The sequence below is a fragment of the Olea europaea genome, unplaced genomic scaffold (genome assembly GCF_002742605.1).
Source record: "Olea europaea var. sylvestris unplaced genomic scaffold, O_europaea_v1 scaffold2151, whole genome shotgun sequence".
Lineage (NCBI taxonomy): Eukaryota > Viridiplantae > Streptophyta > Magnoliopsida > Lamiales > Oleaceae > Olea > Olea europaea.
In genome coordinates, this window is record NW_019239490.1 from 37,926 (window position 1) to 55,002 (window position 17,077).

The window sequence follows — 17,077 nt, forward strand, 5'->3', positions numbered from 1 at the left end:
TCTAATAATGTTTGAGAATTTATAATATCAATATCTGTTATCATATCTATGTCTGTTCCAAAAGGTATTTCATATTTTGAGATACTTTTCTTTCTTTTTTCCAATTTATCTATTATATCTTGTATATCTTTTATGATTATTGACCTTACAATTCCTTTAGCGAAATTTTCTAATAAGTTTTCTTTAAAACATTTTAATATTTCTTGTGATGCATATAATTGTTCTTGATATCCTATCTTATCAATTTCTTTTTCAAATTTAATTTCTTTTTTATTTTTAACAACCTTTTTTATATTATATGGTCCTCTCTTATATTTGGGCTTTTCCATTTTATAATTATTCATTAATAATTTTTACAAATTTTTAGAAAAATTATTTGTTAGATTTTTTAAGGACTAAAAAAGAAACTTTTTATTATATAAAGGGTTGGTTGTTAAATTTTTCCAAGGATATTTTGGGTAGTTTCAAATTTCTAAAAAAGTCAAAGGCCATTTTGGAAAAGGTTATTTACTATTTGGGCCATTTTCATGTATATCCCCTACATTTCCCCCTTTTGACATAAGCAAAAAGATATAACATTTGAGATCAAAACATGACCATAGAGAATATTTAGATATCACATTATTCCTACTATCTTTTATACGGGTATTCTAAGAAAAGTAATGCTTTTTCAAATTTTATCTTAAAAGGGTAGCATATAGGGAGTATGTTATATACGATCAAAACTTTAAGTCAACCATTATAAAATAGTATAATATTCCCCTCAATTAATCACAAGATGCCAAATATGTGCAAGTTTAAATAAGAGGATAATCATCACTTTATAGTCAAAATATGAGTCAAAGCATGAGTGATGAAATGACGAAAGTATAATCATTTGGATAAAATTTTTGCACATAGAGTCAATCATATGAAAACATTTAGTATCATTTAGCCACATACTTCAAATTCATTGATAATTCCCAAATTTAGTGTTCAAGAATTTGCAACCAAACAATTTTAAGTAAGCAATTTCCATTTAGCATAATTCTAATCATTTCTTGCAATTTGCGATTCTTCCTTTTTACAACACTATCTTGTCGATGAGTTCTAGGAGCCAAGAAGTAATGTTCATGACCAACAATTTTGCAAAAATTACCAAAATCAATATTATCAAAATTCTTCTCCATGATCACTTCAAACATATAGTAGTACATCCTTTTTCATTTTGAACCTTTTATATAAAGATATTTAAATGATTCAAAGTTTCACGCTTTAGGTTCAAAAATAAGATTCATGAAATCTAGAATAGTCTTCAATAAAGTGTGATGCCTACCATTTGAGTTTGTGATTCTAGATTGTCCAAAATGATTCATGTGAAGAGACTGGACATGTTTTGTAGTTGAAGATTATTGCTTAAGTTAGAAGAAACTCTCACTTGCTTGACATGCCACAAATTTTCTTTTTCTCAAATTTTAAATATGGCATATCTTTAACAAAAACAATTTTTGAAAATATTTGAAAGTTGGTCCATGACCCAATCATTTGCCACAGTCAAGTATCTTTTAAATTTGATAAACATTTTTTTTCACTTTCAAATAACATAAACATCCTTATTTTGACTCCCTATAGGCATCATCTTTTGATATGGCATCCTCAATAAGCATTTGGAAGAATCAAGTTTTGATATGATTAAATTTATCACAAAATTGACTAAAAATTAAAAGATTATGTTTAATGTCATCTCCTAAGCGGACATTTTTCAATAAAAGTAGATAGGTTATGACAAATAATTTCAATTTTGCTATTATAGAGACATAAAGAAACACTTTTATCAACACATAAACATATAGCCACATATTTCAAATTAACCAAAAATTTTCTAACCTCTTTGAACGTGTAGAGATCTATCAAGAACTAGAGATTTAGTAAAACTATTGGTCAATTGATTTTCCAAAAGCTAGTAAATTTAGGTGGGTGCATTCGGATGCCAAAAACCTAATGTCTTAGTGACACTAAGTATCTAAAAATCCATTTTTTTGTACAAATATGCTATGCTTTATGATTAATTGAAATATAGCATATAAGCACATACTTAACATAATATCGGATCATCTAGTAATTAAAAAGAAATGATTCGATCATACCTCGATATTTTGTTATGTTTACAAATATACCTTGATCATCCAATTTGATTGATGACTTCTTTGGAGTGTTTATTGACTCCAATTCTTTTATTTTGAACTCCATTATTTCCTTTTGAGAATATAACTTGTTTCCCGATCATGTGCTCAAACATCCACTAACTCAAGACGGTTTGCTCTTTATTTTCTTTGATACCTACAAAATAATTTAGCTTTTGCTCTTTGGTACCCATACAACTTTGGATCCTTGATTGTTAGTGTTTGTAGACTTTGGAATCCACTTGTATTTGCTCTCAAAGTGAAACCTCTTTTTGATTAAACAATTAGAAGATACATGTCCATTTTTGTTAAAAAAATTACGTCTCACGTTTGAAATAGGGAAAGTAGAAACTTTAACAAAGAAGTTTTCAAATGACTTTTGTTTTAAAAAAATGGTTTGTATCCAACTCCTCATTTATCAAAAACACATTTTTGTTCACCAAACATTAAATCAAATTTTTTCTTGCTTTGAGTAAATTTGTGAATAATTTGAGTCAAATCTAAAATCTTTTCTTTTAAAGAGAATTTCTCCTTAATTAAAGAATCATAATTGAGTTTTTCTTTTTCAAAATTATTTTGAGTTTCCAAAAGTTTCTTTACTTCTTTTTCTAATAAAGAATTTTTCTTTTTAAGAGTAGAGTGTTTGAGAGTAAGTTTTTTCAAATTCTTCAAGAAGTTTATCATATGAGGTAGATAATTCATTATATAAAGAATTGTCATTTATGTTTACCTCATTTTCAAAGGCCATGAAGCACATGTTTGCAATTTCCTCTTGACTTCCATCTTCTTCATGGTCATCATCATCACTCTCATCCCATATTGATTGAAGTGCTTTCTTTTTTATGAATCTGTTCTTCTCTTCATCCTTTTCTTCTTTCTTTTTGAATTGACGATTGTTCCGAAAATTTTTTCATTTCTTAATAAGAAAAACTAGATCATCAAGTTCTTCATCATTCAAATTTTCACTTGAAGTGCCTTCATCAACTATTGATTCTAAAGCAATTTGGCATCTTTCTTCTTCTTTGCTTTTCATTGTTTTCTCCTTTGTGTCGGTGCTATTTAACTCATATCTCATCAATGTTCCATAGAGCTCTTCCAATGGATAAGTTTTGATATCTTTGGTGTTCTCTATCAATATTCTCAATAGGCCCCATTCTTCCGAGAGTGACCTAAGCATTTTACTCACAAGTTCACCGTTAGTGAATTTTCGATCAAAGCCTTTGAGACCATTAATAATATCGGTAAAACGAGTAATCATGTCAACAATTGATTCATTTTCTTTCATAAAGAAATTTTCAAAATCTTTAACTAAGAAATTTATCTTAGTTTCTTTCACTTTGCTAGTTTCAACATGAGTAACTTCTAAAGCATGCCAAATATCATAGGCGGAATCACATATACTAATACGATTAAATTCATTCTTATCAAAAGCACAATAAAGTATATTTTTTGCTCTAGAATTTAAAGACAATTTTTGTTTATCTACTTCACTATATTCTTCTCTAGGTTTAGGAATTATTTGATCCGGTTTACCATCCTCTTTAATAACCTTTATAGGCACATATGGACCAAATTCAATAACTTCCCAAATATTATAATCTATTGATTAAATAAATATAGTCATTCTAGTCTTCCAATAAATATAATTAGTACCATCAAAGAGAGGAGGACGATTTGTAGATTGCCTTTAAAAATTTTGAAAAATGTGGTTAGCCATTACTCAAGATTGTTAAATCTTTAATTTCAAAGTGAATACCTTGCTCTGATACCAATTGAAAACCCAAGGATAGCTAACCAAGAAGGGGGTGCATTGGTTATATAAACTTTTTCGAAAATTAATTATAGATTTAAACCAATACAAAAGTTAATGAATCAATTAATCAAATAACCACAAACACGATAACTAGCAAAGAACAATATAAGGATTTGAGTAATAAACAAATGTAAAAACTATAAGTAAAAGGAATAGAAGCCAAACGATATGTTGTGGAGGTTCGATCCAATGCAATGATCTATGTCCCCTATTACCAAGCTATCCAATATGAGCAATGACTTTTTCACTAAATTGATTGACTTATGGTGCAATCCAACCTTCTACAAAGCTTTTGGTGACTTACAAACAAAGAGCAACAATCCTTTACAGCGTTGAGCTTTTCGGGATCTCAACACTACCAACACTATTGAACTTTACGGGACCTCAATATGACCCACACGGTGACTTACAACAAGGAGCATCAATCCTTACACAATGTTGAGCTTTTCGAGACTTCAACACGACCCACACTTCATCAAAATGATTTTACAATCAAATCCTCTCTTGATAAATAATACAAAACAAATTAAATACTAAGAGAAGCTAACGCTTCAATGAATAGTAACAAATGATAGATCAAGTGTTAGATGAAAAACTTTAATGAAAAAATAGTTCAACCAATCAAGGCATTTTAATGAGCAGATGAAGAAGAAATAAATGCAATGTAAATTTAAATAATCTTCTCAAGAATATTTCTTTTTTAATTAATGATTATAATAAATCAAGTACTAAGAGAGAAATGAGAAACTTTGATGAACATGATAATTTTACAAATTTGATTCAATCAATCAAAGTTTTCAATATGAAGAAGTTGAAAAGTTTATGCAATATAAGTGCAAAAAACTTCTTTAAGAATATATCTCTCTTTGAAAATTGATAAAAATGAGTTGAGCACAAAGAGATATGAAAAGCTTTGATGAAGGAAATTATTCAAGAAATTTTATTCAACAATCAAAGTTTTTCAATATGAAGAAGTGAAAATATTTATGCAATGTAAGTGCAAATACCTTCTCCAAGAATATACCACTCTTTTAAGAATGAAATAAATAAGTTAAGCACAAAAAAAGATGGAAAACTTTGATGAGAATGATGATTAATGAGTTTAAATCAATCAAAGTTTTTGATATGAAAAAACAAATGAAATGAATGCAAATGAAGGCTTAAAGAATTCTTAAAACAAAAATATCTCACTTTGATTCTCTTGGAAAAATCTCATTAAGAATGGAAAGAGTGAGGATATTTATAAAGTTCAAAAATGAGAAAAAAATTTGTATTGGCGGAAGACTAGTCTGGTCGACCACATTTTGTCCGGAAGATTAATATAGTCATTTGTACAGCAAAAATCAAAAGTCAGAACGGTCAAATTTTGGACCGTTAGAGGGTGTCCGGTCAATAGTCTCCTACGGCCGGTCGACTGCCTCTCTGGGCGGTTGACCGGTCCGTCAGCGCGGTGTTTTTACGTTTTGGCCACATTTGTTCCAATTTGAAAGTTTTTAAGTGCGTGGACCTTTGGAAAATATTTTTAACTAATTTTTCATAATAAAAATATTTTTTAAAGTCCAAATATCACTTTTAAAAGTCATTTTTATATTTGATCAAAACATTACATTGAAATGACTTTTAATACATAGAAGGATTTTGAACATAACCATTCATTGTCAAATATCGAAGTGTTAGTACCTTTACATTTTGCCTAAGAAATTAAGTCTTAGATCTTCCTACAAAATTTCTTCCATATTTGGCTCTTGAACTTTTGATCTTCATCTTTCTTGTCATTGATCTTCAATGATTGATTTTTCTTGACATTTATCTTTAAGCTCTCGTCTCGAATGATTTGACTTGAATGCATAAGCAACTTCCAATTTGATATTCATTTCAAGTCCAATATATGTTGCTTGATAGATTTTAACATTGAACTATCATTACTCAAAATAAATTGTTAGAAATAATATCAATCTTGTTTGTTATGATCAAAACATTGATAATGAAGTCAATCATAGGTCAACACATTTTCCTCTCTTGCCCTCGTGCTTTGATAGACGAAAATATTAATTCCCAATCAAGGAATGACCTATTAGAGCATCTCCAAAAGAATTCTTAAACATAAGATGCACTCTATTTTAAAGTGTCAATTCTTAAAATTATGTTCCAAAAGATTCTTTAAATTAACATTTTAATTTATAAAGTGAGTTTGACTCTTCAAATTTGGGAAGTCAAGCTCACTATTTATAATTAAACATATTCTATGTGTTTTAATGTTTAATGTTGAAAAATAATAAAATAATGACGAGAAAAACATATTAAAATAAAATATAGAGAAAAATAATAAATATTTTTTTAGAGTAATAAAATTAAGTGTTACATTTAAAGAGTTTGTAGAAGTACTTCAAAATTCTGACTTTTTAAATTTATAGATATTCTCCAAATGATAGAATATGTTCTTTAAAAATAGAGAATCGCTTAAAAATACTCTTAATTAGTTAATATAGCCACTAGGATTATTTTTCTAATCTAAGCCCCTGTTTGGCCCCTATTTTGGGGTAATGAAAATGGGCGGAATAGTATTTTTTTTGAAAAATGAGTGGTTGAAAAAGAAGGAAAAGTTTTCGATTTACGTGTAATATTATTTTTTGGAAGATTGTGTGATTGAAAATAGGAGAGAAAAAAATGAAATGTAATGGAATGAAAATTAATGGTGGCCAAACGGGGGCTAAAAGCCTAAAACTAGTAATAGCTAAAAAAATATAAAGTCATGACAGGAAGTTTGGGTTCACTTTGAGGAACAGGTCAACAACTTGCCTTTAATTCAAGGGCAGTTCCAAATTTTTGTACTGTACTCTCAATAATGTGCGACCATCAAAATTATAGGCCAAATAATTGCCCAGTTTTTTGAATCATACATAACCTACGCATACCCAATTCTTATTTCCAAAAGAGAATTTATTATTCCACTTTCCCTCTGAATTATTGAAAACTTATTAATGGTTTTTTATTTTAAGGCTCATTTAACATGATTTTTTAGATTCAAAAATTACTGTTAGATCATTTAATTAATTTTATAAAAATATATTTTATTTTATTTTGTAATTAAAATAACTTTTAGAGGAAGTTCACCCAAGGCAATTTTGTCTGAAAGTTTTTTTTTTTTCGGAGAAAAGACTCTTTTAGATATTAGCTTTCAAATACTGATTAAGACAACTTTCTAAAAACTCTTCTACGAGAAGCCGTGCCCGTTTGACCCTAAATAATGATTGATCAAGTGGAAATCAAAAACCTGCAAATTCATTCCAGAAAAATTCCATATGAAGAGAATGAGATTCAAGTAAATGAGATCCAATAAGCATTGTTACACCAAGGGGAGAGACCTGTCATCTCTCCACAGTTGAATTTATAATTGGGTTCGACAGCCACCTAACGAAATTATCAACAATCTTTATAGAGAACAAATTACAATTACAGATTGTTAACAGCATTGTCTTGAGATCTCTCTATTCACAAGCCAATTTGGTGTCAAAGCTGCTCAAGCAGATTGCGAATGCCTGAAAAGCAGATAATGGATATCGATAATCCATTGTGAACATATCTTTACCAACCTTGCCAAACTGGAGGATGATTTTATTATGGTCGGACGACTGTGATGGTTGAGACGTCATTTGGGTGTTAGTGGTTGGTTGATTGGCTGCTATCAACTGAAAATTCTTGACTGATGCGACTGTTACCCGCCCTCGGAAATTTAGGCACCAACACTGTAATTGTTCATGCCATCTGGGAGACTTGTTCTTGAGAATCAGCGGACCTGATTTACTATCGTTGTCCTCATTGGCCAGCCGAGCAATATCAGAGAAACGTGAGCTACTAAACTCAGTAGAGTGATCGAGAGATTTTGAGAAGGAGATGCTTCGAAACGAGTCCTCAAGGGGCCTCTGAAGAAGCTCGGGTTGTCCAGGTACTACCCCACCGGGTTCAAGGGACGAGAAGGGTATTGAGTGCATCATGCAATGCATCCTGCGGGGACCCCGTGTCCCAAGCACATTCAGTTCATATTTAATTTGGGCTATGTTGTAGCTGCCAGTTGGTAATTTTGGAGACACTTTCTTGGAATAGAATCTCCGACTTGTTTTTCCAGGTTGAGGGATGTGTGAACAAGTATGCGGAGGCTGTGGGTCATATATTATAAACTTCGTACCAAGAAAATTTGATCTGCAACAAGCAGTAAGCTTTTCAAGTTAATGTTGAGGAACTCTACTCTATTTGGGGTAAAAAAGCAGCTAAATTAAGGATTATACAAATCAGGGATGTATACTCTCAAAGGTAAAAATATAAGAAAAAAGGAAGGCATGCGTGCTACAATAGGATTTTAGTGAAAATCCTATTCTGCAGAAACCAAGCATTAGTTGTACTGAAAATCAAGATAAATTCCTTTCAATTCCCTGTGCCACTCAGACAATTTTTATGCAGCTACTTGAGCCTCAAATGCACACTACACATCTTAAAACAGAAACTAGATGAAACAATGTCTACTAAACTAGTTTTGAATACCCAGCCACAGTGAATTTCCCGTCAGTAAAAATAGCCAACGATAATAACTTATTTGCATAAGCCAACCATAAGCTGCAGTTTAAAATCAATACAATGCAATTATCCTCTTAATCCATGCTAAATGAAATTGAATGCCTCTCAGTTCTGTTCCTTTACTCGTCTTTGAATAGATTTTTCGTAAGACACCCATAATAAGCGTCGCAAGAAACCTCATTCAAGAAACAGGACTTATAAAGTAAAGATTTCTCAAACTTAACCGCGTCATCTCTCAAGAGTAGAAGGGCGCGGGTGGAAAACAATAAGTATTTGGCACCAATTCAACTTCTTCGATGTGTCCATGCAGCAAATTTCATGAATTAAATTTTAAAATCTCCCTTAACAAAAGATATTTTTGTTTTCGAGTCACTGAATAAAGCTCTTCATCTTATGCATTACAAGAAATTCACAGTCATATTCAATTTTAACACAAATTTAGAAGGTAGAAAATAACAAGAAATTGGATATTTTCCAAGTTAAGAGATTAAAATTCCAAGTTGTAGAATAACTCATATTCCTAAGTAAAAATAAAGCCCTTGGTTAAAACTTTCTAGAAAGATTGGTGCTTTGTGTACTAAACCTCCCATTGACAAATATATTTGGTTCTTAAGAAATTATTGAGTAATCTGAGAAAAGAAACACACACAAAGGTAAGATGCATAAAGGTATAACAAAATGTTCATTTGATTCTACCTTAGTTTCCCAATATATGTGCTGCTTGATCTAGACATGTTATCTGCATCCATGGAGATAACATACTCTGTACAAGAAGTTCGACGGGTTCTTTTTGCAGAGAGAAGAAACTTGCCATTTTCAACTAGCAAAGCTGACAATTAAATTGCAACTTGCATTAGAAGAGTAAAAACACCAAGGAACACGGGGATTACAAGTGCAAAGATTAAACAGTTCCATTTCATTACAGGAGAAACAAATAAGACTTTTAAGCATCTGTATAATTCTATGCACCATTCTTCACAACCATTTGGAATCAAATATGCAATTGTTTGACAGAATCGATGTCACAATTTGACCTATTACATGTACAGAATGAAGAACTAATACTTCAAAATGGAAAATAATATTTGAAATATCAATGCCTGAATATTTATTTTAACATTCCTTTTAACCTTCTAACAGTGAAACCACAAAGTCGTTAGGTACTGTATTTCTTAGGAAAAAAGGTTAATTTAGAAAACTTTATTAAACAGAAAAGAAGGTAAAAATGCAAAATGACAATAACAGAAATTTCCGTGATAATAAATAGAGCATACAATCATAATCATTGCTAAATCAAATACTGGACAACTTATTCTTTGCCATTTGGAACATAAACATAACCAGCTACCATATATAACCAAGAAAACAAGGAAAAAATATGGCGAAACACTTGATCTAAAAACTTAAGTTGGTAGATAGGGCCAAGTATATATTATTTAAATATTATCTTCGATACGCTCCTCACATATAAGCAGGATTTATTTTTTCCCATCAAAGTCCTAAACTAGCATAATGTAATTTAAAGGGGGATTATCAAAAATGTCACTTTTTTTTATAATGAACAAAAAATTTGCATGTGCACCTAATTTTATCAAAAAATGTCACTTTTTTTGTGAGAAATATCCAACTTACCCTTCATGTCCCATTTTTAGGATCATTTAATGCTAGCAATTGAAGATATTTGATTTTAAATTTTAAAAATCTGATTTTGAAAAGAATAGAAATTTTGTGTCGACATAACCCAAAAAATAAAAAATAAAAAACAGTAAAGGCAGTCAGTTGCAGCCGTCGGCAAGAAGCGCGGCAGCGGGTGCAGTGCCTGCCACAGAGGCAGTGGCACTCGCAGCCGCTGTCCAGAGTAGCGGCTCAACACCCTCCGCCACAGGTGCCGGCCTGAAAAAAAAAAAAATTTGTTGTCGGTCTGATTTGGGTGATTGGGCCACTGCTGAATTGCAACAACAGCAGTCGAGCCGGACAGCGGCGGCCTCATGCACAGTCGCTGGCAATGTAAAGGGAAAAACAAAATGTTCCCCAACCGATTTGGGTGATTGGAGGCGGGGGCCTGTTGTGCAAATTCATAATTTGCAGGCCTGCTTGAAAATTAACATATTAGGAGCCAGTTTGGGAGTGATTTTGAGAATTGATTTTTTGATCGTTCGAAAAAAAGTGGGGTCCACCTGTGAGAGAAGAAGTGAAATATGAATGCTGAAATAGTGAAATAACGGTCAAAAAATCGATTTTTTAGGTGAAAAAATCGAGCCCAAACAGGCCCTAGGTATTCAAATAATTTAGAGGGTCAAAAATGTCATTTGATAAAAAATTTAAAAGGTAACATTTTTGATAATGCACAGCCAAATTTTCACACCCAATGAAATTTTCTTTAATTTAAATTGGTGATGGCAAGACTTGAACCAAAACCTTTACCTGTTCTGGTACCATATTAAACCAGTCGATGTAAAAGCTTAAGCGTTAGATAAGGCCCCATTTATACAACATAGATATTATCTTCAACACTTGTCAGACTACAATGGAAAAAGTGGTAAAAAAATTTAAGTGTTCATGCTAAATAGAGCGCTTTTGCGTGAAGAAAGGATAGAAAACAACATAACTTTGAAAGCCCGTAAAATATGTAAAGATCTCTCGCTATCTATATTATACTTACCAGGACTAAGACAAAGGTAAAGATGATATGTTAAATTAGATTTGTCCCTCTTAATGAAGCATTGAATGGTTCCATCACGAGGTCCAGGCTGTAAAGAGAAAAAAGCTAGATTCACAATTTGTCATTGTATTATTAAATGTGTTATTCATGATGTCAATGCACATGTAATCAAGCAAGAAAAACGTGTAGCAAACAACATTAGTTGTGAGTGGAATGATCATGACAGGGACGAAAGCATGATAAGAGGGTGGGAAGGAACCTGCTTTAAGGAAATGGGAAAAGTAAGCTTCCCGCATAACTCTGGACTTTTGACAATTTCCCTACACATAATCCTCCATGATCGGCAAACAGCAGCGCATGAAACCAGGTGTTTTCGATCAGGCCATGTGCTTTCACTCTCTTCCAATCTTCTAATCACATCAAAAAGTAATTCTGGTGGAAGATTAGCCCAGCGACTATTCTGAATTACCAAAGGTTGGTCATTCAAGTCATGGAATGAACCATGTGATTTTCCCCTGTGATGATGGATCAGGCTGACATCAAAACTCCGCCGGGATAAGCTCCTGAAACTCGATCTTATATCGCGAGATATACTGCGGAACGACATTAATCCCCAGACTTCTAAGTAGAAAAATAAATGGCAGAAGCTTTCCAAATCCTTTATATTGTATAAACCTTTTCCCCAATATTTTATAGCTTCCCTACACGTGATTTGACTGCAAATGAGCAAAAGCAAATTTCAGATATAAAAATAAATATTCAAGAAGAACGAGGAAAAGATATGTACAGAGAAAATGAGGAGAAGAAAAGAAAAGAACAATAAGGCGTAGAAAAGTAGTAAATTTTACCAGGTTCCTAGTAAATTTAGGTTTCATAATTTCACAAAGATGAAGACGAATTAAAGAATAAACTAGCTAATCAAGGTCTACATTATGCAGATAAACCTCGTGCGTGTTATAGAAAAAAAAATTTCAAACAAAGATCCAACATCTGGAAGACTTCAGCATTTGGACTCTGTGCAGACATGGTCTTTGAGGTATTGTTGTCTAAACTACCGTGTTCAGGTGAAAATTACTTCACACAATTCCCAAATGTAAAAAAGTCAACTGCTAAGTGAGCTATGGGCTGATTTGCAAGATCTTTTACGGAATGCCCAAGTATAAAGTTAATTTAAAGAAACGTGAGCATGCTATTTCGCGCATCAAATGTAAACCTATAAATTTTAAGGTGCACAGGCAGAGTAAACTCTACGGTGAAAGAAATTAAGCAAAATGATAATCATGTCGAAAACATTTCTTCAGTGGTAGAAAAGAAGCAGCTAACCTGACGCAAACACCAAAAATCGCATTAATTTCTCTAGCAAGTACCGGTTTTTCCACAATATTTAAGCTCAGAAATATGTAAAGCCTCTAAATTTTTTGAGTCTCTCTCCATTAACCATCAAAATAAAATAAAAAAGGATGAAAAAGAAAAGGAAAAAATATCAGAAATTAAACGCCATAGAACAAACCCCAACTTAATCCACGATATTTATAACTCGTTTTCGCCCAAAAATAACATAAAAGTTCAAGTAAATGGAATGAAAGATAATAAAAAAATTCGAAGGGCACTTCAACTTAAGCCTTGAAAGCATCTTATGAATCAAGAACAAATATGAAAATGACCAAAAAATTGAGATCAGAGGTCCATACCCCAGAAGAAGTCAATCTCGAAATCCATGTCCACCACACTAGTATGCTTATCCAAAACAAAAATTTTGGAGAACTTCACAAGCAGATCGAGAGAAGAAAATATGGGTTAGACCTCGATAAAAATACAGGCACAAATCACCTTCTATTTCACATACTTGAAGACAGCGGAGGACAATCTCATTCCTCCTCTAAAGACTGGATTAAATCTTGTTCAAGGAACCAGAGAGTATTGGAATAAAATAAAAATATAATAAAAGAAATAAAAGTCTCTGAATAGTGAATACTTTATCGGAGTGTGATTACCGCGTAGAATATATTTTATAGCTATTGACCAAAAACATGGCCATGGAGGAACTAACCAATAGCCAATTTTGACTTTTTCAATTTTGATTATTTTCTGTCCTTCCTAAAAAATAAAATTTTTAGTACAGAATATAGTCTTTCACGGGGTGCTTTTCTTCTTGACACAGAAAGGGACATCGTACGGTGGTAGTCTGCTCTGCTAGACTAGCTTCCGCCTTTTCTTGATTGCGTCGGAACGAAAAAAAATTTGATTACAATTTTGTAAAAAACTTACAACAGAGAATTTGAATATATTGAAAGTAAATTGAACATTGATTGATAAAAATTGAACATTACAATTGACGAAAGCAGAAAATTACAATTGCTGGTGCAAGGGGCGGATACTAGTGAGTTTGAAAGATTTTTGAATGATTAATACTCCTATAATAGCATTCAAAACAAAAACCTAAGTGACAGGAGTAAACGTTTAAAAGACGAGGAATCATACTAAACGTTTACTAATATCAAAGTTATTTTACAACTGAAATAACTATTACAATGAAAAGAAAATTATTACTCAAACTTGAAATAATATTTACAATGTGCGGTCGAAATTGGGTAAACTGCGACTACGATAGTGTCAATGGGCTAAGTAAAGCTGCGGTTCTTAACATTCTCCCCCATTTGTTTTGACGACGTCCTCAGTGCCATCAATGCATGATATGTTTCAATTAATGGTTTGAAGGCTCCGAGATCTTTTTCTCTTTCCCAAGTATTCTCCTCTCTGTTGTATCCAATCCATTTGACTAAGTACTCCTGATGATCTTTTCTAGAAACTCGAGTGATTCGATGGTCAAGAATAGTTTCAGCAACTTTCTTTCCAACTTTTTTCAGTTCAAACACAGGTCGCTTTGGCTCATTTCTAGATGCGTCCTCCTTATCCGCAAAGTGTGGCTTCAGCACACTAACATGAAGGACCTTGTAGATTTTACACCATGAAGAGAGTTCAACTCTATATGCAACTCTTCCAATCCTCTTCACGATGGGTAATGATCCAATGTATTTTAGCGTCAATCTTGAGTCCTTCCCTCTTGTTGGTTTGTAAACATTTCTGTCGGAAAGCTTAACCATTACAAGATCTCCAACATTGAATTCAATGAAACGACGCTTTAGATCTGCAGCTTTTTATACCGTTTTTGAGCTTTCTCAAGATAACTCCGAGCAATTTTAATATTTCATTTCCACTCTTGAGAAAAGTTCTTTGCTTGAGGGGACTTGATACTTCGTTCGATATCCACTGTATGAGAAAGTAGCAGTTGCTGGCTAGTAACAATCTCAAAAGGACTCTTATTGGTGGAAGAGCTCTTTTGGGCATTGAAACAAATCTGAGCTGCATCCAAAAGTTTTACCTAGTTTTTCTGTGAAATAGAGATAAAGCGCCGAAGATATTCTTCTAGCATAGAATTGAAGCACTCCGTCTGTCCGCCAGATTGTGGGTGAAAACTAGAACTCGTGCTCAAAGTTGAACCAAGAAGTTTGAACAATTCAGTCCAAAATATGCCAGTGAAACGAGGATCTCAATCACTGAAGATGTCCTTAGGCAGTATTTGACAATATGTTTGAAGAAGAGTTGAACTGTCTCTTCCACAAATACATACTTAGGCGCTGCAATGAAAGTCGCATATTTTGATAAACGGTCCACCACGACGATGATAGTGCCAAAATCTTCAATTTTTGGCAACCCAATAATGTATTCCATCGATTCGAATGGTCGGGTTGGGACGGAAAGGGGCTCCAGTAAGCTCGCATTTTTCTAATGATCTGTCTTATCTTGCTAACAAATAAGACAGGTTTTTACATAGGTTGCAATGTCGTCCCGCATTTGAGGCCAGTAGTACGTACGTCGCAGTAGTGCACAAGTGCGTTCCTCTCCAGGATGCCTTGCCCAAATCGTGTCATGACATTCTGTAATTAGTGATTTCCTCAAATCTCCGCCCTTAGGAACATATAGGCGGTCTCTCTTTATCTTCACTAGTTCCCCATCGAGCCAGAACTGTCAAGTTTTACCCTGTTTGATGAGGTCGACCAAATATTGAGTAGCCAGATTCTTCTCCATAAGTGTATGAATTTGGTCTCTTGTGTTCATGGAGACGGCGCTCCCTGAAAGAGCAGTTACAGAGCAAATGGCAGCCAAATCGGTCCGTCAACTAAGAGTATCAGCAACATGATTACCAGATCCGGGACGATACTCTAACATAAAATTGAACTCTGAAAGAAATTCCTGCCAACGAGCCTGCTTGCTCAATAGTTTTGGTTGGGACATGAAGTGACTAACTGCAATGTTATCTGTCTTCACAATAAATGGAGACCCAAGCAAGTAGTGACGCCATCCTCTGAGACAATGGACTACTGCTAACAATTTATTTTCATGTGTCGAGTAACGACGTTCTATTTGGTTTAACTTCTGGCTCTCATATGCTACCGGATGTCCTTCTTGCATGAGGACTCCACCAAGTACAAAATCTGAAGCGTCTGTATGAACTTCAAATGGTTTAGTCATAGTCGACAATGCTAAAATCGGGTTCGTCCACATGGACTTTTTCAACCTTTCAAAAGCAGTTTGGCATTGGGATGACCAATCCCAATCATTATCCTTCTTTTTCAATTCGATAAGTGGCAGTGCAATTTTTGAGTAGTCTTTCACAAATTTTCGATAGTAATTGCATAACCAAGAAATGAACGTACATCATGTACGGTTTTTGGTGGTTGCCAATCTTTGTGGCTGTAACCTTCTTCGCATCCATGTGAATTTTACCTTGTTTAATGATGTGACCCAAGAAACTGATAGATGTCTGAGCAAATGAACATTTAGATGGCTTGACATAGAGTTCATTCTCCCATAGCCGATTGAAAACTTGCCTCACCTGTTGGACATGTTCATCCAATGTCTCGTTGTAGATTACTATGTCGTCCAAATACACCACGACAAAATCATCTAAGAATTCGTGAAGTACCTGATTCATCATAATACAAAACGTTGCTGGAGCGTTTGTCAAACCAAAAGGTATCACTTTATATTCAAAGGCTGCATATTTGGTTACCACCGTAGTCTTTGCTTCGTCTCCCTTCTTGATCCGAACCTGCCAGTATCCAGACCTAAGATCAATTTTTGTTTAATACTTCGCCCAACTGAGTCGATCGAAGCAATCCGCAACTAGTGGGATAGATAGCTATTCTTTACAGTAATCTTATTCAAGGCTCGATAGTTACAGCACATTCTAAGAGAACCATCAGTCTTTTCTGAAATAATACAGGAGCTCCATATGGCAACTTCGCAGGCACAATCATTCCACTCTCCAACATTTCTCCCAATTGCTTCCTAAGCTCTTCAAGCTCAGGCTGAGACATACGGTATGGTGCCTTGGCGGGAGGTTTGACACTTGGAATAAGTTCAATCTCATGATCAATCGTCCTTCTTAGTGGTAATTTCTTTGGTAATTAGTCCGGCATGATGTCCTCAAATTTCTGAATAAGCCTTTTAAAGGGTTTTGGAATAGGATCATTCACCTCTTCGATCTCCTCTAATCGAAGAGTGCACAAAAAAGAAGGTTCATTTCTCTTAAAACTCTTACTAAATTGCATGGCTGAGATACTCCTCTCGCCCATCCTCCCAACCTGTGTAGGGATGATACACGGCTTATTACCCATCATCATTAACGAATCGGAATATGGCAACACTGCTGTCTTAGTATCCTGAAGAAATTTCAATCCCAAAATAAGCTTGAAATTATCCATCTGAATTGCAGATAAATTTATCCTTCCCTTGAAAGGACCTGCTTTGATCAACACCGATTTTGCCACTCCAGCAATTGGTTGAGCAGCGGAGTTGATTGAT

General features: G+C 33.6%; 1 protein-coding gene across 2 annotated transcripts; it reads right to left on the bottom strand.

Annotated features, from left to right (window-relative positions):
• Positions 1-7,256: 7,256 nt before the first annotated feature.
• On the bottom strand, positions 7,257-13,204 carry LOC111380479 (tubby-like F-box protein 8). Of its 2 annotated transcripts, none has more exons than XM_023004061.1 (5): positions 12,901-13,204; positions 11,469-11,925; positions 11,210-11,297; positions 9,244-9,376; positions 7,257-8,175 (listed from the first exon to the last, which is right to left on the bottom strand). In XM_023004061.1, the coding sequence occupies exons 2-5, from the start codon at positions 11,814-11,816 to the stop codon at positions 7,464-7,466; spliced, it is 1,281 nt and encodes a 426-aa protein (XP_022859829.1). In that variant the 5' UTR covers positions 11,817-11,925; positions 12,901-13,204; the 3' UTR covers positions 7,257-7,463. The 2 variants fall into 2 exon arrangements, with proteins under 2 accessions (XP_022859829.1, XP_022859830.1); XM_023004062.1 differs by having other exon boundaries at positions 13,040-13,190.
• Between the last annotated feature and the right edge of the window lie 3,873 nt (positions 13,205-17,077).

What these genes read in the sequence shown, in the direction of transcription:
- LOC111380479 (XM_023004061.1), bottom strand. Translation starts at nt 11,816, where the DNA reads ATGTCGTTCCGCAGTATATCTCGCGATATAAGATCGAGTTTCAGGAGC. An exon ending in TTCCCATTTCCTTAAAGCAG is followed by an intron (nt 11,298 to 11,468) that starts GTTCCTTCCCAC and finishes TTCTCTTTACAG; the next exon opens with CCTGGACCTCGTGATGGAAC. An exon ending in ACATATATTGGGAAACTAAG is followed by an intron (nt 8,176 to 9,243) that starts GTAGAATCAAAT and finishes TGCTTGTTGCAG; the next exon opens with ATCAAATTTTCTTGGTACGA.